Source organism: Maylandia zebra, linkage group LG13 (assembly GCF_041146795.1).
Source record: "Maylandia zebra isolate NMK-2024a linkage group LG13, Mzebra_GT3a, whole genome shotgun sequence".
In the NCBI taxonomy this organism is placed as follows: Eukaryota; Metazoa; Chordata; class Actinopteri; order Cichliformes; family Cichlidae; genus Maylandia; species Maylandia zebra.
In genome coordinates, this window is record NC_135179.1 from 1,142,120 (window position 1) to 1,162,257 (window position 20,138).

The window sequence follows — 20,138 nt, forward strand, 5'->3', positions numbered from 1 at the left end:
GTTTGTTTTTATATTGCTCCTGTCATGTGTGACTCAGGAACCAGCATTACTGATGTACAACCGCAAATTGCTTCTGAATCTCCGAAGTACTTGTCAAAATACAGTTCTGTTTGCTAACAGAGGAAAGAAATCCTGGTGCCCGCTGTTGTCACAAATACCAACTTACCTATGCCGTGTTGTCATGCTACCTCCCCAGCGAAGGAGTCAGGGTAGGGGCAGTGGTTGGCTGGTTATACTCAAGCTCGCCTTGTTGCATCGTCCCACTCCCGTCCAAGGAATTCATTGATTATATCATGAAGTTTTTATGCATCGGCAATTCCTGGACCCTTTGGATTCCTGCCCAATCCCTGTGGTCGGCTTGGATGATGCTCCACTCATGACCCCTGTCCTCTTCAGCTCAATGTGCACCAGATCAAACCTCTGCAATATGAGGCCGCTGTGTCGGGCTCACTATGCTGCTGAGGTTCATAGCTCTGCCTCAGCTCCTGTTATGGTTGGCCTGGTAAATGCCAGATTGCTGGTAAACAAATCTCTTATTCTGAGGGAGTTATTCACCTCCTGGAACATGGACTTCATGTATGTCCCCAAGACTTGGCTAAACACTGGTGAGTCTAGTTTTTTATCTGAACTTTTAACAATGAGTTGTTCCTATTTTAACAAATACAGTGGTCCCTCGCTATGACGTGGTTCACCTTTTGTGGCCTCGCTGTTTCGCTGATTTTTTGGTGTGCAATTTTGCATGTTTTTTTTTTAACAGCATATTGTCTTCAATCAATCTTGTGTCCTGTACAGTACAGAATGTGTTCAGCTTGTCAAGTTGACATAAATCTTAGTAGCAGTGTGCTGTACTGTATGTTTGTAAGTTTTCTTCCCAACAAACACAACAGTGTCCACGAAACGTTTTGCACCGTCAAAGGTTTTTGGTTTCATTCTATAATACTGGACTTATTTTTCTACCAAGGTTTGAACTTAGAGTGTTTAAACAAGAGAGAAAAGTGTGAAAATGTTCATGCCTGTCTGAGAAAAAGTGTATAAAGTCTGTATTGAGGGGTTTTACAGCCTTAAAACTTCTATAATTGTAAAAGAAAAAAAATAGAAAATTAAAGAAAAAAATAAAGTTGGCTACTTTGCGGATTTCACCTATCACGGGTTATTTTTAGAACATAACTCCCGCAATAAACAAGGGACCACTGTACTGGACATCAGGGAGAGGAGGAGGTATGGTGGTTGTTTTTAAAAAGGATTTTAAATATAAACAGCCTTCATCTTCCAGCTTTGAGCTGACGTGTTCTAAAGTCAATCGCGCTCTGTTCTCTTTGCTATCATTTATCATCCCCTAAATTACAATAAGAACTTCATAAGTGACTTTTCAGAATTTCTAGCTGGGATGATGCCCAACTATGATCACATTTGTATTGTGGGAGATTTTAATATCCATGTCTGCTGTCCTGACAAACCTCTGGTGAAGGATTTTTTAAGCCTCACTGACTCCATTAATCAGTCAGTACCTGGTCCCACACATGAACACGGTGTGGTGGAAGATTTTTTTTGTTGTATTGATCTCGTATTTTACCCATATCAATTTAGTAATTGTAGAATCACATTTTCACCAGTTGCATGCATGTGCACCACAAATGGGCCTTATGCTCTATCACACACAGTGTGGCCATTGTAAGTTCATAGGAGATGCTAACCAGATAGCGAGACTCCTTCTGCTTATCAGGGATATAAATCTCTAGTTGACGGCTAGGCAGAAAATAGAATAGAAAATAGAAATAGACATGTAAGATTTGTGGAATGTCTTTGCCTGTGTGGGTAGATAAGATTAAAATCTCTGTCACTGCCTTTTCCAACCAAATGGCTGTATTATTTGAGCTTGTGTTTTTGCACACTGCACTTCAAACCAGTGCTTCCGTTTGTCACTGTTGGATCATTAACTCTTTCACTGCCACCCAGTTCTCCTCTGCCTTTAGCCAGCTGATGGTTCCAACACCATCATTAAGTTTGCAGATGACACCACGGTGATTGGCCTCATCAGTGACAACGATGAGGCCGCCTACAGGGAGGAGGTGGATCGTCTGCTGCTTAACACCGAGAAGACCAAGGAGCTCATCGTGGACTACAGGAGGAATGCTGACCCACATCCACCCATCCACATTAAGGGGACGGCTGTGGAGCGTGTGAGCAGCTTCAAGTTCCTGGGAGTCCACATCTCCGAGGATCTCACCTGGACGACCAACTGCTCCAAGCTCGTCAAGAAGGCTCACCAGCGCCTCTTCTTCTTGAGGACTCTGAGGAAGAACCACCTGTCCTCAGACATCCTGGTGAACTTCTATCGTTGCACCATCGAGAGCATCCTGACCAACTGTATAACAGTCTGGTACGGGAACTGCTCTGCCTCGGACCGGAAGGCGTTGCAGAGGGTCGTGAAAACTGCCCAGCGCATCGCCGGAGCACCACTTCCTGCCATAAAAGACATCTACAGGAAGCGGTGTCTGAAAAGGGCTGGGAAAATCATCAGAGACCCCAGTCACCCATCACATGGACTCTTCACCCTCCTGCCCTCTGGGAGGCGCCACAGGAGCCTCCGGACTAAGACCACCAGGTACCGGAACAGCTTCTTCCCCACAGCTGTCAGACTCCTGAACTCTGCCTCCTGACATCTGACCCACGTTAACTCATGGACTGAACATACACACACACACACAATGGACAACTGTACCCTCAAACACACAATAATAACATGGAGTGAACCACCACTCACAACCACTAGCACTTTATATAGCCTCTGTAGAAACTATCTACACCCTCACTTATCTTAACTGCACTACTGTATAGCTCTGTGTAAATAATCATTCTGTACATTCGATAATTTTTAATCCTACAACTGTTTACAACTTGCATAGTTCCCATTTCTGTATAGCTGTATATCTCAGATTCTGTAAAGTTATTTATTTCATATTCTGTATAGTTTTTCATATTTATATCCTGTTCATAGCCTGTACATAGCTTGTACTCACTACAGCCTGTACATACTTATAGTTATAGAATATTCACAACATACTTCATACCGTGTACATTATAACATAATAGACCCATTTCTGTAATATACTTACATATCTATATTATTGCTAATATATATTGTAATATATCTATATCACTAAGCACTTCTGGATGGATGCAAACTGCATTTCGTTGCCCTGTACCTGTGCATGTGCAATGACAATAAAGTTGAATTGAATTCTATTCTATTCTATTCTATTCTATTCTATTCTATTCTATTCTATTCTGTTTGTCCCCACTGATCTACTTCCTGTGGACACAAAGGTTTGGATCTTCCTGCCAAACTATCTTGGACTGGCACCATTAAAAACCAGGCAACCCAAGGCTGAAACCGAGCTTTGGTTTAATAGCACCACATGGGCTGTGAGGAGGGAGTGTCGTAGAGCTGAACGCAGATGGAAGAGGGACAAACTGCAGGTGTCTCTTCAAATCCTAAAGGACTGCTGGCGCCTCTATCAGGATAGAGTCAAAGAGGCTAAAAGAACATATTTCTCTAAGACCATTTGCTCCAACAGTCACAATCCACGTGTGTTATTTAAATCTATTGACTTAGTCTTAAATGCTCCACAAAGTGGCTGTTTGGAGGTCTCTCATGAACTGTCTAATGATTTTATGTTTTTTCATTGAGAAGGTTGCAACTAAGTGGGCTCTCATTTCTTCCCCTGAGTCTGACCCCTCTGTCTTGATCCCTTGCTCTGCTGTTTTTAAACAGTTTGACTCTTTCTTATTTAGAGGATGTGGTTAGCCACCTGAGGCCCTCTGGTTCTCCAAATGATCCTGTCCCACCACGATTGTTTAAGGAGATGTTTCCTAGCATAGGCCAGGCTGTTCTTACTGTTATAAACAGCAGTTTAATATCTGGTGTAGTCCCTGCTAATTTTAAGCAGGGACTACACCAGGTTTCTTAAGCAAGGGACTTACAACCATTGGCCGGTGTCCTGCAGGTTTTAGATATCACCCTGGGTCAAGACACCTGAATGAAATGATTAGTTCATTACCAGGCTTCTGGAGAACTTCAAGACATGTTGAGGAGGTCATTTAGCCATTTAAATCAGCTGTGTTGGATGAAGGACACATCTAAAACCTGCAGGACACTGGCCCTCGAGGCCTGGTGATTTAGACTCTTTTTCTCCAATTGATCTTTCTGAGTTAACTTCAATAATTACTTCAAACCATCAACATATCTTTTAGACCCCATTCCTACAAAACTGCTCAAAGAAGTCCTGCCATTAATTAATGCTTCAATCTCTAATAATCGGCTTAGTACCACAGGCCTTCAAGCTGGCTGTAGTTAAACCTTTACTCAAAAAGCATCTCTAGACCCAGCAGTCTTAGCTAATTATAGGCCAATCTCCAACCTTCCTTTCATATCAAACATCCTTGAAAGAGTAGTTGTCAAACAGCTAACAGATCATCTGCAGAGGCTTATTGAAGAGTTTCAGTCAGGTTTCAGAGCTCATCACAGCACAGAAACAGCTTTAGTGAAGGTTACAAATGATCTTCTTATGGCCTCTGACAGTGGACTCATCTCTGTGCTTGTCCTGCTAGACCTCAGTGCAGCGTTCGATACTGTCGACCATAATATCCTATTAGAGCGATTAGAACATGCTGTAGGTATTACAGGTACTGTGCTGCAGTGGTTTGTATCATATCTATCTAATAGACTCCAGTTTGCACATGTAAATGGAGAGTCCTCTTCACACACTGAGGTTAATTATGGAGTTCCACAGGGTTCAGTGCTAGGACCAATTCTGTTTACATTATACATGCTTCCCTTAGGCCAGGGGTCCCCAATCCCAGTCCATGAGGTCCGGTGTCCCTGCAGGTTTTAGATGTGTCCTTGATCCATCACAGCTGATTTAAATGGATAAATTAACTTCTCAACATGTCTTGAAGTTCTCCAGAGGCCTGGTAATGAACTAATCATCATCTAAAACCTGCAGGGACACTGGCCCTTGTGGACTGGGATTGGGGACCCCTGCCTTAGGCAGCATCATTAGAAGACATAGCATACATTTTCACTGCTATGCAGATGACACCCAGCTCTATCTATCCATGAAGCCAGATAACACACACCAATTAGTTAAACTGCAGGAATGTCTTAAAGACATAAAGACCTGGATGGCCGCTAACTTTCTGCTTCTTAATTCAGATCAAACTGAGGTTATTGTACTCGGCCCTGAAAAGCTTAGAAATATGGTATCTAAGCAGATTCTTACTCTGGATGGCATTACCTTGGCCTCCAGTAACACTGTGAGGAACCTTGGAGTCATTTTTGACCAGGACATGTCCTTCAACGCACATATTAAACAAATATGTAAGACTGCGTTCTTCCATTTGTGCAACATCTCTAAAGTTAGAAATATCCTGTCTCAGAGTGATGCTGAAAAACTAGTTCATGCATTTATTACTTCCAGGCTGGACGACTGTAATTCATTATTATCAGGAAGTCCTAAAAACTCCCTGAAAAGCCTTCAGTTAATCCAAAATGCTGCAGCAAGAGTCCTGACAGGGACTAGAAAGAGAGCAGATTTCTCCTGTATTGGCTTCCTGTTAAATCCAGGATTGAATTCAAAATCCTGCTCCTCACATACAAGGTCTTAAATAATCAGGCCCCATCTTATCTTAATGACCTTGTAGTACCATATCACCCTATTAGAGCACTTCGCTCTCGCTCTGCAGGCCTACTTGTTGTTCCTAGAGTATTTAAAAGTAGAATGGGAGGCAGAGCCTTCAGTTTTCAGGCCCCTCTTCTGTGGAACCAGCTTCCAGTTTGGATTCAGGAGACAGATACTATCTCTACTTTCAAGATTAGGCTTCAAACTTTCCTTTTTGCTAAAGCATATAGTTAGGGCTGGACCAGGTGACCCTGAATCCTCCCTTAGTTATGCTGCAATAGATGTAGGCTGCTGGGGATTCCCATGATGCATTGAGTTTTTCCTTTCCAGTCACCTTTCTCACTCACTATGTGTTAACAGACCTCTCTGCATTGAATCATATCTGTTATTAATCTCTGTCTCTCTTCCACAGCATGTCTTTATCCTGTCTTCCTTCTCTCACCCCAACTGGTCGCAGCAGATGGCCCCGCCCCTCCCTGAGCCTGGTTCTGCCGGAGGTTTCTTCCTGTTCAAAGGGAGTTTTTCCTTCCCACTGTTGCCAAAGTGCTTGCTCATAGGGGGTCATATGATATTTGGGTTTTTCCTCTGTATCTACTGTACAATATAAAGCGCCTTGAGGCGACTGATGTTGTGATTTGGTGCCATATAAATAAAACTGAATTGAATTGAATGAGAGTCCTTTAGTACTGTGTATATCTGAAGAACTGAACTACTAATCTACACTAATTAATGAAGTTAATGATCAAATCTGGACTCACTGAGCCTTTCTGCAGTTCCTCACAGCTGGAATCAGTCTCTGTCGTCCCCGCTCTGATGTTTTGTACTGCTGCAGGTCCAACTCATCCAGAACCTCCTCTGACATCTGCAGCATGAAGGCCAGAGCTGAGCACTGGATCTCAGAGAGTTCCTGTTCTGATCTGTTCTCTAACTTCAGGAACTCTTGGATCTCCTGATGTACTGAGAGGTCGTTCATCTCCATCAGACAGTGAAAGATGTTGATGCTTCTGTCAGGAGAGATCTTATAACTATTGATCTTCTTCAGGTTGTTGATGACTCTCTGGATTGTTTCTGGACTGATCTCTGTCTGACCCAGCAGACCTCCTAAGAGTCTCTGGTTGGACTCCAGAGAGAGGCCATGAAGGAAGCGAACAAACAGGTCCAGGTGGCCATTGTTATTCTGGAGGGATTTATACATGGCTCTCTTTAGAAACTCATCCACAGAGGATTCAGCCAGAGAAGGTTTAATGTGGGGAATCTGATCTATCAGTAAACTAGAATTATTATCATACTCAAAATCAGAGTCAGAATCAGAGTATATACAAAAATCTCCCAGGAAGTCCTCCAGCACCTCTGTCTTCCTGTTGGTGAAACAGTGGAACATGTAGACTGCAGCCAGAAACTCCTGAATGCTCAGATGAACAAAGCAGTAGACTGGTTTCTGGAAGATCACACACTCTCTTTTGAAGATCTCTGTACAAGCTCCTGAGTACACCGAGGCCTCTGTCACATCCAGACCACACTGCTCCAGGTCTTCTTGGTAGAACATGATGTTTCCTTTCTCCAGATGTTCAAACGCCAGCCTCCCCAGCTTCAGAAGAACTTCCCTGTCAGCCTCCGTCAGCTCCTGTGGACTCGTCTCATGTCCCTCATGGTACTTGTTCTTCTTTCTCTTTGTCTGAACCAGCAGGAAGTGTGAGTACATGTCAGTCAGGGTCTTGGGCAGCTCTCCTCTCTGCTCTGTAGTCAACATGTGCTCCAGAACTGTAGCAGTGATCCAGCAGAAGACTGGGATGCTACACATGATGTGGAGGCTCCTGGATGTCTTCATGTGGGAGATGATTCTGGACAGCTCTTCATCACTCAATCTCCTCCTGAAGTACTCCTCCTTCTGGGCGTCAGTGAAGCCTCGTACTTCTGTTAGCCTGTCAACACATGTAGGAGGGATCTGATTGGCTGCTGCGGGTCGGGAAGTTATCCAGACGAGAGCCGAGGGAAGCAGATTCCCCTGGATGAGGTTTGTCAGCAGCTGGCTGACTGATGACTTCTGTGTGACATCAGACAGCAGCTTCCTGTTGGTGAAATCCAATGAAAGTCTGCTTTCATCCAGGCCGTCAAAGATGAACAAAAGCTGAGAGACAGCCAGCTTCTCTGCTGAGACCTTCTGTAATGTTGGATGGAAAACATGGAGCAGCTCCAGAAGACTGTACTGCTCATCTCTGATCAGGTTCAGCTCCCTGAATGAAAGCAGAACCACCACACTGACATGTTGGTTCTCCAAGCCCTCTGCCCAGTCCAGAGTGAACTTCTGCACTGAGAAGGTTTTTCCAACACCAGCCACGCCGTTGGTCAGAACCACTCTGATGGGTCTCTGTTGGTCAGGTAAGGCTTTAAAGATGTCCTGGCACCTGATTGGAGCGTCATGGAGGGCGTATATCTTGGAAGCTGTCTCCAGCTGCCTCACCTCATGTTGGGTATGAACCTCTTCACTCTGTCCCTCTGTGATGTAGAGCTCAGTGTAGATCCTATTCAGGAGGGTTCTACTTCCTGTTTCATCACTTCCTTCAGTCACACATTCACATCTCCTCCTCAGGCTGATCTTATGTTCATCTAAAACCTCCTGCAGACCAACATCTGCTGAAAGAAAGAAAAACAGACAGAGAACTCTTCAATGTCTGAACAACAACAAGAAGTCCAGTTTTCAGAAATGAGTCCATCAGCAGACAGATGTTCAGTCTTACTTTGTACACAGCTGCTCTGACTGGCTGTCTGCAGTCCAGCTCTGGTTCTGGATCTTTCTCCACACTGGGGACAGGACGAGTCTCCTGATGAAGCAGACTGGTCCCAGTATGAGGAGATGCACTGTTTGCAGAACCAGTGTCCACAGCTGGTAGAGACTGGATCCTTCAGGACGTCCTGACATAAAGTACAACAGGGCAGCTGCTCCTCCTCACAAACACCACTCCTCTTCCTCCCTCTGTGAACACATTTCTTTATCACTAAAATCATTTACTGAATGTTGATACAAATATCCAAATTTAAAAGATTGTGCAGAAGTTCTGATGATCACAGAGAAAAGTAAAAGCGGAGATACTTTTCTGTTAAGATTAAGATACGAAATATTTCAGATTTAGCTGTATGCAGTATTTTCAGAGTGCAGTACTTTATCATTGCAATGCTGCCATGACAGCACACTGTTGTTCAGGGTTATCCTGATGGAGGTCTCATTAACACCACCTCGTATGATCCAGCCTTTAGCTGCTTAGACGTTACCCTGGGTCTCTTTGTGGCACGATCTGATATCCCCGTGTCGGTGTTGTTCCCACATCATCATAATAAATGTTGTTCCAGGTTCAACATTGCAAGTGACTAATCACATTTGTACGGTAATTTCCTATAAACCAAGTTCAAAAAGGGAGTCTATGGCTGACGCGTGTTCCTGGTTTCCAAAAGAAATGCTTCCAGTTGCATTATGATTTGAAGACTGTTTATTTATTACAAACTGAAGATGTAACAGTGAACTCCTTCCTAAATAAGCATGAAAGTTCCAAAAAAATAGCAGTTATCCAGAACTACCTGTGCACACGGTCAGAAAACCGTGAGACTCCTAACCTCTCTGTCCATGCTCCTCCCCTTCCCTCTCACACAGGGTTTCATGCTACTGTTGCACTTACATACTTAAAGTGAGAGGTACCCCCTTTTAGGTTCCAATCCCAAAACAGTGACTTAAAATTACTTTATGTAAACACATATTTTCACATTTATTAATCCTGAAAAGATGACTTATGTAATGAATCTATGAATTATAAAACAAACATGAGCTCAATCGTAAATAAAAATATGAAGCAGACGTCTGGCGCTTACAACATTGCTGTGACGTCATACTTTTGCGACTTCAGAAAAAAAACGCCTTAAGAAAAAATCTACTTAACTTGCGAGAAACCGCCTCTGTCCGCCGATCCAGCAATTTGAATTCTTTGCATTTCAGGATACTGTTCTTTAATAAACGTTAAGCATTATACAGGTTGTCCTTGCAACATTGGAATGTCATAAATGAATGAATTGCTTGGCTTGCAAAAGTATGACGTCGCAACAATGTGATTGGTCACTTACAATGTTGAACCTAGAACAGCACTTATTATGATGATGTGGGAACAACACCGACACAAGGATATCAGATCATCCCTCTTTGTGACCTCTCAGACTGTTTAACAGATCACAAAGACATGAGAATCAGAGAGAGCAGCTCTATTCTATTTCCTGTGCCTTACAGTTTAGTACTCGGCACAAAACAAAACAGGAGCACCAAGGGTTCAAAACGAAAAGTCCACAAAAAACACAGGAGCTTGGGTCGCAGTTTTAAACAGTTCAGTAGACTGACCCGGAGGACAGTAACACAGGGGTCTAAAGAAGTTCAGTTCAGGCATTTGACCCGGAGATCGCCGGCACAAAAGTTCATAACAGGGCAGTTCAGAGGGCCAGCCAGGTGGGTGGCAGCACAACAGCTCATAGATTAAGTCAGGGGGCCGACCACGTGAAAAGTGGTAGTGGTGCAGGTGACAGAGCTGGTCCAGAGGCCGGCTGCGCAGAAGGCAGCAGCGGCGACGACAGAGATGGCGCGGAAGGCAGCCAGCCAGCGGCTTGGAACATGGCGAGGATGATGCTGGACCAGGTGAGGCGGAGCCAGACGGCGGCAGCGTGGCAGCCAGAGGCGCAGCAGGCAACAACTGGATGGGCTGTCACGGTCTGTGGAGTCAGACCGTGCAGTGGTGTGTGTGGTGGACCCAGGTGCGAACACAAGTGAGTAGACGGGAGTGAACTTAAACTGAAAGCGAGCCTTTATTATGGCTGATGACATGGAGTTCAAACAAAGCAGAAATACGTGACTAAACTAAACTATAACTAAACTGGGAAACTAATATTGTGATAAACTATGGAGACTCAGAGAACCATGACGATGACTGCAAAGACTGGCCGCGAAAACATGGAGGGTGGGAACACAGACGACGCGACACAGACTGAATGAAACACAGAGACTAAATACAGATAAGGAATGATCAAGGGAAGTGGAAACACATGAGGGGGAACAGCTGATACACATGAACCTAATGACAGGGAAAGTGAAACTACATACAATAAACACAAAACACAAAGCTCTTTCAAACTAAAACAGGAAACATAAGGAGACACAGACATGACTTGAACTTGACAAACAAAGAAAACTTGGACATTGTGTTGATAGGAGTTATGTGGGTAGTTCAGCTTCACCACTAGGGGGCTGTCTAACCAAATTGTGATATATACTGTGTCGTAGAAGCAGCGGCAGGTTATGTTTACGTACATGGATGTGAGCCACGTTAAAATAAAGAAGCTTGCTAACTACTACGGATGTTTTATTGAAAACACGACATGGTACCAGGAGTGAACCAGTAAAGCAGGTCATCATGGACAGTGTTAAGCCACCAGATGCCGTCAACTGGAACGGTAATGTGGACTGTGAGTGGCGAACTTTTAAACAGCGGTTTATGCTATACCTGCAAGCTGTCGGCCTAGATAGTAAGCCTGATACACGGAAAATTGCACTGCTTCTTACCGTAGCAGGTCCACAAGCGGTGGAAGTATATAACACGTTTGTGTTCGCAACTGCAGAAGACAAAGAAAAGTTTGACGAAGTAGTGAGAAAGTTTGATGAACACTGTTCGCCCAAAAAGAATGAAACATTTGAGAGGTACGTCTTTCGGTCACGTATACAACAACCTTCAGAGAGTTTTGATACGTTTCTGACTGACCTCAAGTTAAAGGCAAGAACATGCAATTTTGGACAGCTGCAAGAATCTATGATAAGAGATCAGATCGTATTTGGAATAAAAGATATAAAGATAAGAGAGAGGCTTCTGAGAGAGGCGGATCTGACTTTAGCAAGTGCTGTGAAAGTATGTCATGCCAGCGAGCTCGCCATACAACATGCAAAAACCTTCAGCGGGTCGCCGAGGGAAACAGACACGGAAAGCACAGCTGTAGCTGCAGTTAATACACGGCAGGCAGGGCGCACGTACAAAAAAGAACAGAAAGAATCAAAAGACACTTTCTTGTGCAAAAGATGTGGCACAAAACATGGAAGGAAACAATGCCCAGCTTATGGTAAAATATGCAAAAAATGCAATGGACAAAACCATTTTGCCAAGCAATGTTTTTCAAAGAATAAACAAAAAGAAAGAGTACACACAGTAGAAGAAACTGCTCTCAGTGACACGTTTTTTGTGGGAATGGTAATGCAGCAAGATACACCCATGGACCAACCTGCAGTCAGTACAGTGAAGCAGGACAAATGGACAGAGATGTTACCAGTGAACGGAGCCCTGGTAACTTTCAAACTGGACACAGGAGCCAAGGCTAATCTGGTGAATGAGCTGGATGTGAAAGCGATGAAAACGAAACCACACATATTCCAAAATAACAGTTTACTCCAAGCATATAATGGAGAACCAATCAAAACCAAAGGTAAATGCAGGCTCCGGGTACAAGTAAAAGGAAAATATCACAGTCTGATGTTTATCATTGTGCCAGAGGGACATGAATCTCTGTTGGGAGATAAAGCATGTGAGAGACTCGGCCTAGTCAGACGGGTATACAGTATAAACAGCTCTGAGCCCAAAAGTGTGAAAGAAATCGTGGATCTGTACCCAGACATATTCAAGGGGTTTGGAGTCTTACCCTTCACCTACAAGATAAAGCTGAAAGAAGGAGCTCAGCCTGTGGTTCATGCACCTCGACGTGTTCCAGCTGCTCTTAAAGACAAGCTTAAAGAGGAACTAGAGCGGATGGAGGCACTGGAAGTCATAAGAAAAGTTGAAGAACCTACTGAATGGGTTAACTCCATGGTGTGCATTAAAAAACCAACCGGCGCTCTTAGAGTCTGCATGGATCCGAAAGACTTAAATGCTAACATACAAAGAGAGCATTACCAGATACCTACAAGAGAAGAAATAACAAGTGAAATGGCTGGTGCAAAATTTTTTAGCAAACTAGATGCGTCCCAAGGATTTTGGCAACTCAAGCTTCATGAGGACAGTACAAAATACTGCACGTTCAACACGCCATTTGGGCGTTACTGCTTCTTGAGAATGCCTTTTGGAATTTCTTCAGCTCCTGAGATATTCCACAGGACCATGGAGCATATGATCGAAGGAATCGAGGGAGTCAGAGTTTATATGGACGACATCATTTTGTGGGGATCCACACTACAGCAGCACAATGAGAGACTAGTAAAGGTTTTGGAAAGGGTGAAACGTTATGGACTTAAACTGAACAGAGTAAAATGTCAGTTTGGCGTGGGTGACATTACCTTTCTCGGTGACAAGCTGACAGCCGAAGGCATCGAGCCGGACAAGGAAAAGCTACGAGCTATACTGGAAATGCCACGTCCTGAAGATAAAAAAGGTGTGTTGAGAATCCTGGGAATGGTTAACTTTGTTGGAAAATTCATCCCAAGCCTGGCGGCCAAAACAGTGCACCTGAGACAGCTTCTACACAATAGCTGCGAGTTCAGATGGAATAAAGAACTGGAAAACGACTGGCAACAACTGAAAAAGACACTTACAACAGAGCCAGTTTTGGCGTATTTTGATCCAAAAAGAAAAACAAAAGTGTCAACAGATGCATCGAAGGCCGGGATCGGCGCAGTGTTGTTGCAGGCTTATGGAGACCACTGGAGGCCAGTGGCATATGCCTCAAGAGCAATGACAGAGACAGAATCTCGCTACGCCCAAATAGAAAAAGAGACATTGGGGCTTGTTTTTGGATTTGAAAAGTTCCACACCTATGTCTATGGTTTGCCAACATTTGTGGCAGAGACTGACCACAAGCCATTGATAGCCATAATCAAGAAAAACTTAAGTGAAATGTCTCCACGCATTCAAAGATTGATGATGAAACTACAGCGCTATGATTTCAACTTGATCTACACACCAGGTAAACACATTGTGTTAGCAGATGCACTCTCTAGGGCCACAACCCCAAACAAAGAGCAAAGCTCCACAGAGATGGATGTAAATATACATGTAAACCTGGTAGCAGAGTCACTTCCTGTGTCAGACAGAAAATCACATCAGATCAAGGCTGAAACACAAAAGGACTCTAGTCTGCAAAGAGTTATAACACTGTTGAATGGGAAATGGCCAAGAGGTGAATGCAAAACATACTACAACATAAGAGCAGAACTAAGTGTTGTGAATGGACTTCTGCTAAGACAAAACAGAGTAGTAATTCCACACTCACTGAGAGGAGACATCCTGAAAAGACTGCATGAGGGACATCTAGGCATAGAGAAATGCAAACGGAGAGCCAGAACAGCAGTCTATTGGCCAGGTATAAATGCAGACATTGAGCAAATGGTTTCCACTTGTGATACGTGTATCAAACACCAGGCAAAACAACCAAAAGAGCCTCTGACCATAACAGACATACCGGAGGAACCATGGCAGAAAGTCGGAACAGACATTTTCCACCTGGGAGGAAAAAACTACCTGCTGGTTATTGATGAAGGGCAGAGCAGGCTGTACCTGCTGCGGAGACTCAGGTCGTTTGGAGTGGAGGGCCCACTCCTGAAGACCTTCTATGACTCTGTTGTGGCTTCTGCTATCTTTTATGGCGTGGTCTGCTGGGGCGGCAGCATCTCTGCTGGGGACAGGAAGAGACTGAACAGGGTGATCCGAAGGGCCAGCTCTGTTCTAGGATGCCCTCTGGACCCAGTGGAGGTGGTGAGTGACAGGAGAACGGCGGCTAAGCTGTCATCCCTGATGGACAACATCTCCCACCCCATGCAGCAGACTGTGACAGCACTGAGCAGCTCCTTCAGTGGGAGACTGCGGCACCCACGGTGTGGGACGGAGAGATTTCGCAGGTCTTTCCTCCCCACTGCTGTCAGACTCCATAATAAAGACTTTAACTGATCAAGCACACACATCCATACATATGCAATAATACTAAGTGCAATAATCTTTTCTGGCATCGTTGTATTTTTACTCAGTTGTATATAGCATTCGTATTCTATTTTTATCTTATTGTATATTTTTATTCTATTTTATTCTACTGTATATAGTATATTATTTTATTCTATTCTGTACAGTTGTGTACTGTATTTATTCTTATTGTATTCTAATTTTTGCGTCATAACTTTTGCACTGTCCACTTCCTGCTGTGACAAAACAAATTTCCCACGTGTGGGACTAATAAAGGTTATCTTATCTTATCTTATCTTATTACTTGTCAAACTATCCAGAGATGGCATTATTGTCCAACATGTCAGCTACTTGTGTCATAACGCACATGAAATCAATATTTGCTAGACATGGGATACCACAGATTGTTCATAGTGACAATGGACCTTGCTATAGTTGTAGAGAATTCCAACTATTTGCTCAGGAATATGACTTTAAACATGTGACCTCAAGCCCCCTGCATCCACAGTCCAATGGGAAAGCAGAGAAAGGTGTGCACATTGTGAAACAGTTACTAAAGAAAGCACAAGATGGTAAGGCAGATCCTTATTTGGCACTACTGAGCTACAGAGCATCACCACTGGAGCATGGCAAGTCACCAGCAGAAATATTAATGGGAAGAAAACTACGGACCACTCTTACTTACACAACAACCAGGAAACATAAACAAGTGAGAGACAAAATGAAACAGTTGCAGAAGAGACAAAAGGTCAACTTTGACAAGTCCTCAAAAAGTCTAAAACCACTCGCACCCAATGAAGCAGAGTGGAAGATGCAAACATCTGGGAAAAGAGAGCAACTGTACTGGAGGAGGTAAACCCAAGATCGTACAATGTGAAAACTGAAGATGGACTGATATTAAGGAGAAATCGGAGGAGTTTACTGTACACTCAAAAGACAATGGGACCATTGGAAGGACAGTGTGATGACAACAACACACCACCTGAACCAACAACACCCGTGAAGGACAGTGTGGAGCAAAGAGACCAGTCACCCATTGTCAGAAGATCAGCACGCTCTATCAAGCCACCTGATAGACTAAACCTTTAAGCATATATATATATGTATATGTTGGTCTATACATATATAGCTAGATATATATGCATATATCAAAAAGGAACTTTCTGCATTATTGTGTGTTCCGTAGTTTACACTGTCACAAGTGTTTGTGATGTTATTCAAGCTATGCAATGTTAGGTATGTTTCCATAGTGTTGTTCAGCAGATAACATCTAAAGAAAAGGGGATGTGTTGATAGGAGTTATGTGGGTAGTTCAGCTTCACCACTAGGGGGCTGTGTAACCAAATTGTGATATATACTGTGTCGTAGAAGCAGCGGCAGGTTATGTTTACGTACATGGATGTGAGCCACGTTAAAATAAAGAAGCTTGCTAACTACTACGGATGTTTTATTGAAAACACGACAGACATGAAACATGGCAGAATGTAACTAGATAAACTGAAATGAATCTAGACTAAAAAGAATAACAAAAACACCAAGAAACTCAAAATACTGGGTCACATGACCCAGGACCATGACTGTGTAAATGATGTCATCTTGGAGCTCATCGGATGGATTGAATGCCGCAGGGTCCATGCGTTCTGGTTCGTGCTGTCACGGCTCGCCGCGCAAGCCCTGTAGAATTTAACAAAGGACCCAAGATGCGGCTATCCAGTGAAGCGAGAGGGCTTTATTGAGCCTGAACATGAGTGATTAACAAAGAAAAGGTGAGTGTGGCGCAAAACAGAACTTAGAAATAAACTATACTGGGAAAACTAAAACTTAAACAGCAAACCTGAACACGAGAGATGGACCCAGCGCAGGGAGAATTCACAGGATGACGGAGGGAGATACGCAGACAAACCAGCAACACACACGAGAAAACACAGGGCAATCAGGGAATGTGAAACAGGAGGGAGATATGGCTGGGATTAATTGGACATAATGAGACAAGGGGAAGCGAAACTAGAAACCTTGACAAGCGACACAGACCTACAAAATAAAACAGAAACTCACACATGCAAAGACACAGACTAAGAAACACGGACTTTACACAGAGGAACACACAGGCAGAAATTACTAAACACTAAACTGAGGAAGAACAGAACCAAAAACCAAAGAGCTAGAAAACCAGAACCAAAATACATCACAATGATAGAAAACACAAAACGCTGGGCCAAAAGACCCAGGATCATGACACCCTCGTCTACTCCCATTTGTGTTCCTCTCCTGTGTCTCATCCCCTTGTGAGTAATGATGGAGCAGAGATGTGAGTGCTTAGCTGTGACATGGAGAAGAGTCATGGACAGTTAGAGATGGTCATCTCACCTCTGAGCTTTGGTCTGGCTCTCATGTTCCCCACACAGAGTGCTTTTAGAGGGAGGGACTCCCTCCTCTCTGTCCTCACACTGATCCATGCTGCTCAATTCACATCAGCTCACACACACTTTCTACCTGCAGAGGAAACACAAATCATTCACGTGCACATCAACTGAGAGCTGCAGAGGTCGTGTCTGATGTGTTGGACTAACACTCCATCTGAGACTAAAATCAGTGCCAGGTGTTATGGAGAACAAACAAAGTCTGTCAGTGTTGTCTAAGTTTATCTCTTTAACTCAATAAACTCCACGACAGCCACCTCACAAATAAACATGTTCTTTGTTTCTCTGTTTGAGACGATGAAATTAATGAAACTGTGACATGTGGAACATGGACACTGGAATATGTAAACAAATCTAGACCAGTCAACATAAAAACCAGTTATCCTCCAGGACCAAGCTGACTGCCTATAGTTCACACTCTAACTGCTGGCTGCTCTGCTAGTTAAGCTAATGTGAAAGGTCAGAGTAAAGAAATGACGTGATGCTGCTGGGAGTTACATCACAGACTAGCAGCATTTAGTTATTCAGCATTATATTTAAACCTTATTATCTGCTCCTCTCACCTCTGTTTACTTCTGATTTGAGAACATTTAGCCAACAGTTTATTAACTTTGGACAAATTATGAACAGGCATCAGCGCGGTCACCTATACAGTCCTTTAGTGCTGGAGCAGCAGGAACACCAGTTAATCGGAAATCTCGTTTTCTCTCTAAAACAAAGTGACAGCAGACTGAGACAAAGACAGAAACGATATTTAAACACTAAATATTCACCGGCTTTACTTCCTGATCCAGGATCCAAAGATGATCAGCAGAGTTATTCCATTATGTGAACTATGGAGCAGCAGATTTGTGCTGAATATGATCATCTGACACTGAGATCAGGAAAGTAACGTGAAACTTTAATAAGGAACCAAAGAGAGAGTTGTTTATGAGGAAGTTTGGATGTTTGCATCCAAACAAAAGCAGAAGTCTGGACTTTAGAAACGTAGGAAATGTTTGTTGGAGGCTTTCTGTCCTGTTACTGAGCACAGCATTAAATGATGTTTCTATTGCAGTTTCTATTGTAGTGACACTTTAAACTGGTTTGAATGCAGATCAAAGAAACACTCACACTGTGTTAGTGGAAGTTGTTTTTAGCTGAGCTGTGTCCTTAATCCAATCTGAAGTGAACAGTTTAATTTTACAGATTCATTTAGATATAATCAGTTCAAACTCATCAAGCTCATCATTATTCATCATTAATGTTCCACTGGCTGCAGCAACAAATAAAAAATCAAAGACTTCACAGGAGGGATATAACACCCCTTATGTCAAACTACTGGTTTATGGCTCCTCTGACAAATGATTCATGACTTTGGAAGTAATAAAACTTAATGGCAGTCATAAAAATTCATACAATTGTGATACTTCATAATTTGTTCATCAATAATCCAAAAAATATGATCATGAAAATAGGGCGATGGATAGGATGTTTGAGATAGTTTGGGTTTTTGTTTTTTTTTTGTCATTTTTTAAGCCAAAAACTTTAGTTTCTTGATCAAAAATGCCAACTTTTTAAATGACTTTGTGTGTCTGTGTGTGTCTGTGTGTGTAAATGTGTTAAACCACAGTAAAGTTCTTAGTTAAACTGGTGAGGATGGGGAGAGTTGGAGGCTGCATGTCCCAGTGTGTTTGTTTAATCCAAACAAGGAAAATCAGAATCAAAGTCAGTCCCACGTCTCAGCCCGACCCGGTAATAAACCAATATAAAATAGATGTGGCCCTAGATTTTACCAATAAGAAAAATCACTGATCAATACAGCAATTTCAGAAAGGCAGGCTCTAGTTTTGACGAATCAGCGTGCGGAGGAGGCGGGGTTTAACCTGATCCCCATGAAACAGCAGTTCGGGGGTTTTGACCCCTGCCCCCGTCGACCCCAAGTTACCGGAAGCTCCTGTCGGCCTGACTTTCACCTGCTGGAAATAGTCCCCTGACTGTAACCCCCGGCAGAGATTTTGACCTCTTCCCAGACCCATCAATAAAGTAATTTCAGGGAGGCAGGCTCTCGCTTCGGCCACTGAAACACAGAGGGATGGCTTTGATCTGACCAGTGACACCAATTTACAGCCTTCTGACGAGCGAAGAGTTTTTGAAATCGACCAGCTTCAGATGACTAAAATAAATGTTTGATGGTAAAAGGAAACAAAGCATTTTTAAAGAGAGGGCTCTGAGGAGACTAGCAACCCTGAGTCTGTATGTAAAACATGAAACCTCCATAGCAGTGATTCTTGTTCTTACATAGGTGCACGTATTCTTTGTTACGGTACTTTACTGTTCCAATGAAACATCCATCCATCCATTCGCTTCCACTTATCCTTTTTCAGGGTCGCGGGGGGCGCTGGAGCCTATCCCAGCTGTCACAGGGCGAGAGGCGGGGTACACCCTGGACAGGTCGCCAGTCTGTCGCAGTCCAATGAAACAAGATCTCATTTTAAAGTACATTTTGGCCATCCTGTGATCTCATTTGCCATATTCTCTTAATGTCTTAGAGCTACAGGTATCATTAAGAATGTTGATGTTAGATTGAGTTTTAAATCAGGTTGTGACCATAAAGTTACTCTCACAGCACTGATTTTAGAGTAATGTACAACAAATGTAATGTCATTGAATTTTCCAAACTTTCTTTTCTCCAGTCAGGGTTATGGTGACATTTAAGTTGTTGTTTTGTGTGATTGCACACTGCCCATCACAGCACCCCTTAGTAAGCTGTACAGCAGAAGTGTCAATTCACTTTTATCTATATATCACCAAATTACAACAACAGTTACCTGGTAGTGAGACTGTTAGTCACACAAATGGTGGACAGAAAGTAATTTTTCAATTTAGAAAAAATAAAATGACTCAATTAACATTTATGTTTTATTTATTATAACACCTTTTTTCAGTCCTGTTACAGTCCTGGACTGTATGGACTAAGTAGCTGTTAAGCTCATCTTTTTCACATGACGTCTGTGTGCATTACTTACATAATATCAGTATGGCAAGGAGTTTATGACTTATCTGTTTTTCTTTTCTCATAGAAAAGCAAGAAAACTTTT

At 43.0% G+C, this 20,138-nt stretch overlaps 1 protein-coding gene and 1 long non-coding RNA gene across 2 annotated transcripts in view; both read right to left on the reverse strand.

Moving 5' to 3' along the window:
• The window catches only part of LOC143421852 (NACHT, LRR and PYD domains-containing protein 12-like), a 46,909-nt gene extending 29,790 nt beyond the window's left edge, over positions 1 to 17,119 (reverse strand). Inside the window, exons 1-3 of the mRNA XM_076891967.1 lie at positions 17,006 to 17,119; positions 8,420 to 8,655; positions 6,440 to 8,315 (exon numbers count right to left, since the gene is read on the reverse strand). Coding sequence (XP_076748082.1) covers positions 6,440 to 8,315; positions 8,420 to 8,655; positions 17,006 to 17,094 — 2,201 coding nt within the window. The 5' untranslated portion in view covers positions 17,095 to 17,119. The remainder of the gene's footprint in view (positions 1 to 6,439; positions 8,316 to 8,419; positions 8,656 to 17,005) is intronic.
• LOC143421724 (uncharacterized) lies at positions 16,073 to 16,595 on the reverse strand. Its single transcript, XR_013101284.1, has 2 exons — positions 16,473 to 16,595; positions 16,073 to 16,376 (listed from the first exon to the last, which is right to left on the reverse strand). It is a non-coding gene; the product is annotated as an uncharacterized LOC143421724 (long non-coding RNA).
• Positions 17,120 to 20,138: the final 3,019 nt, after the last annotated feature.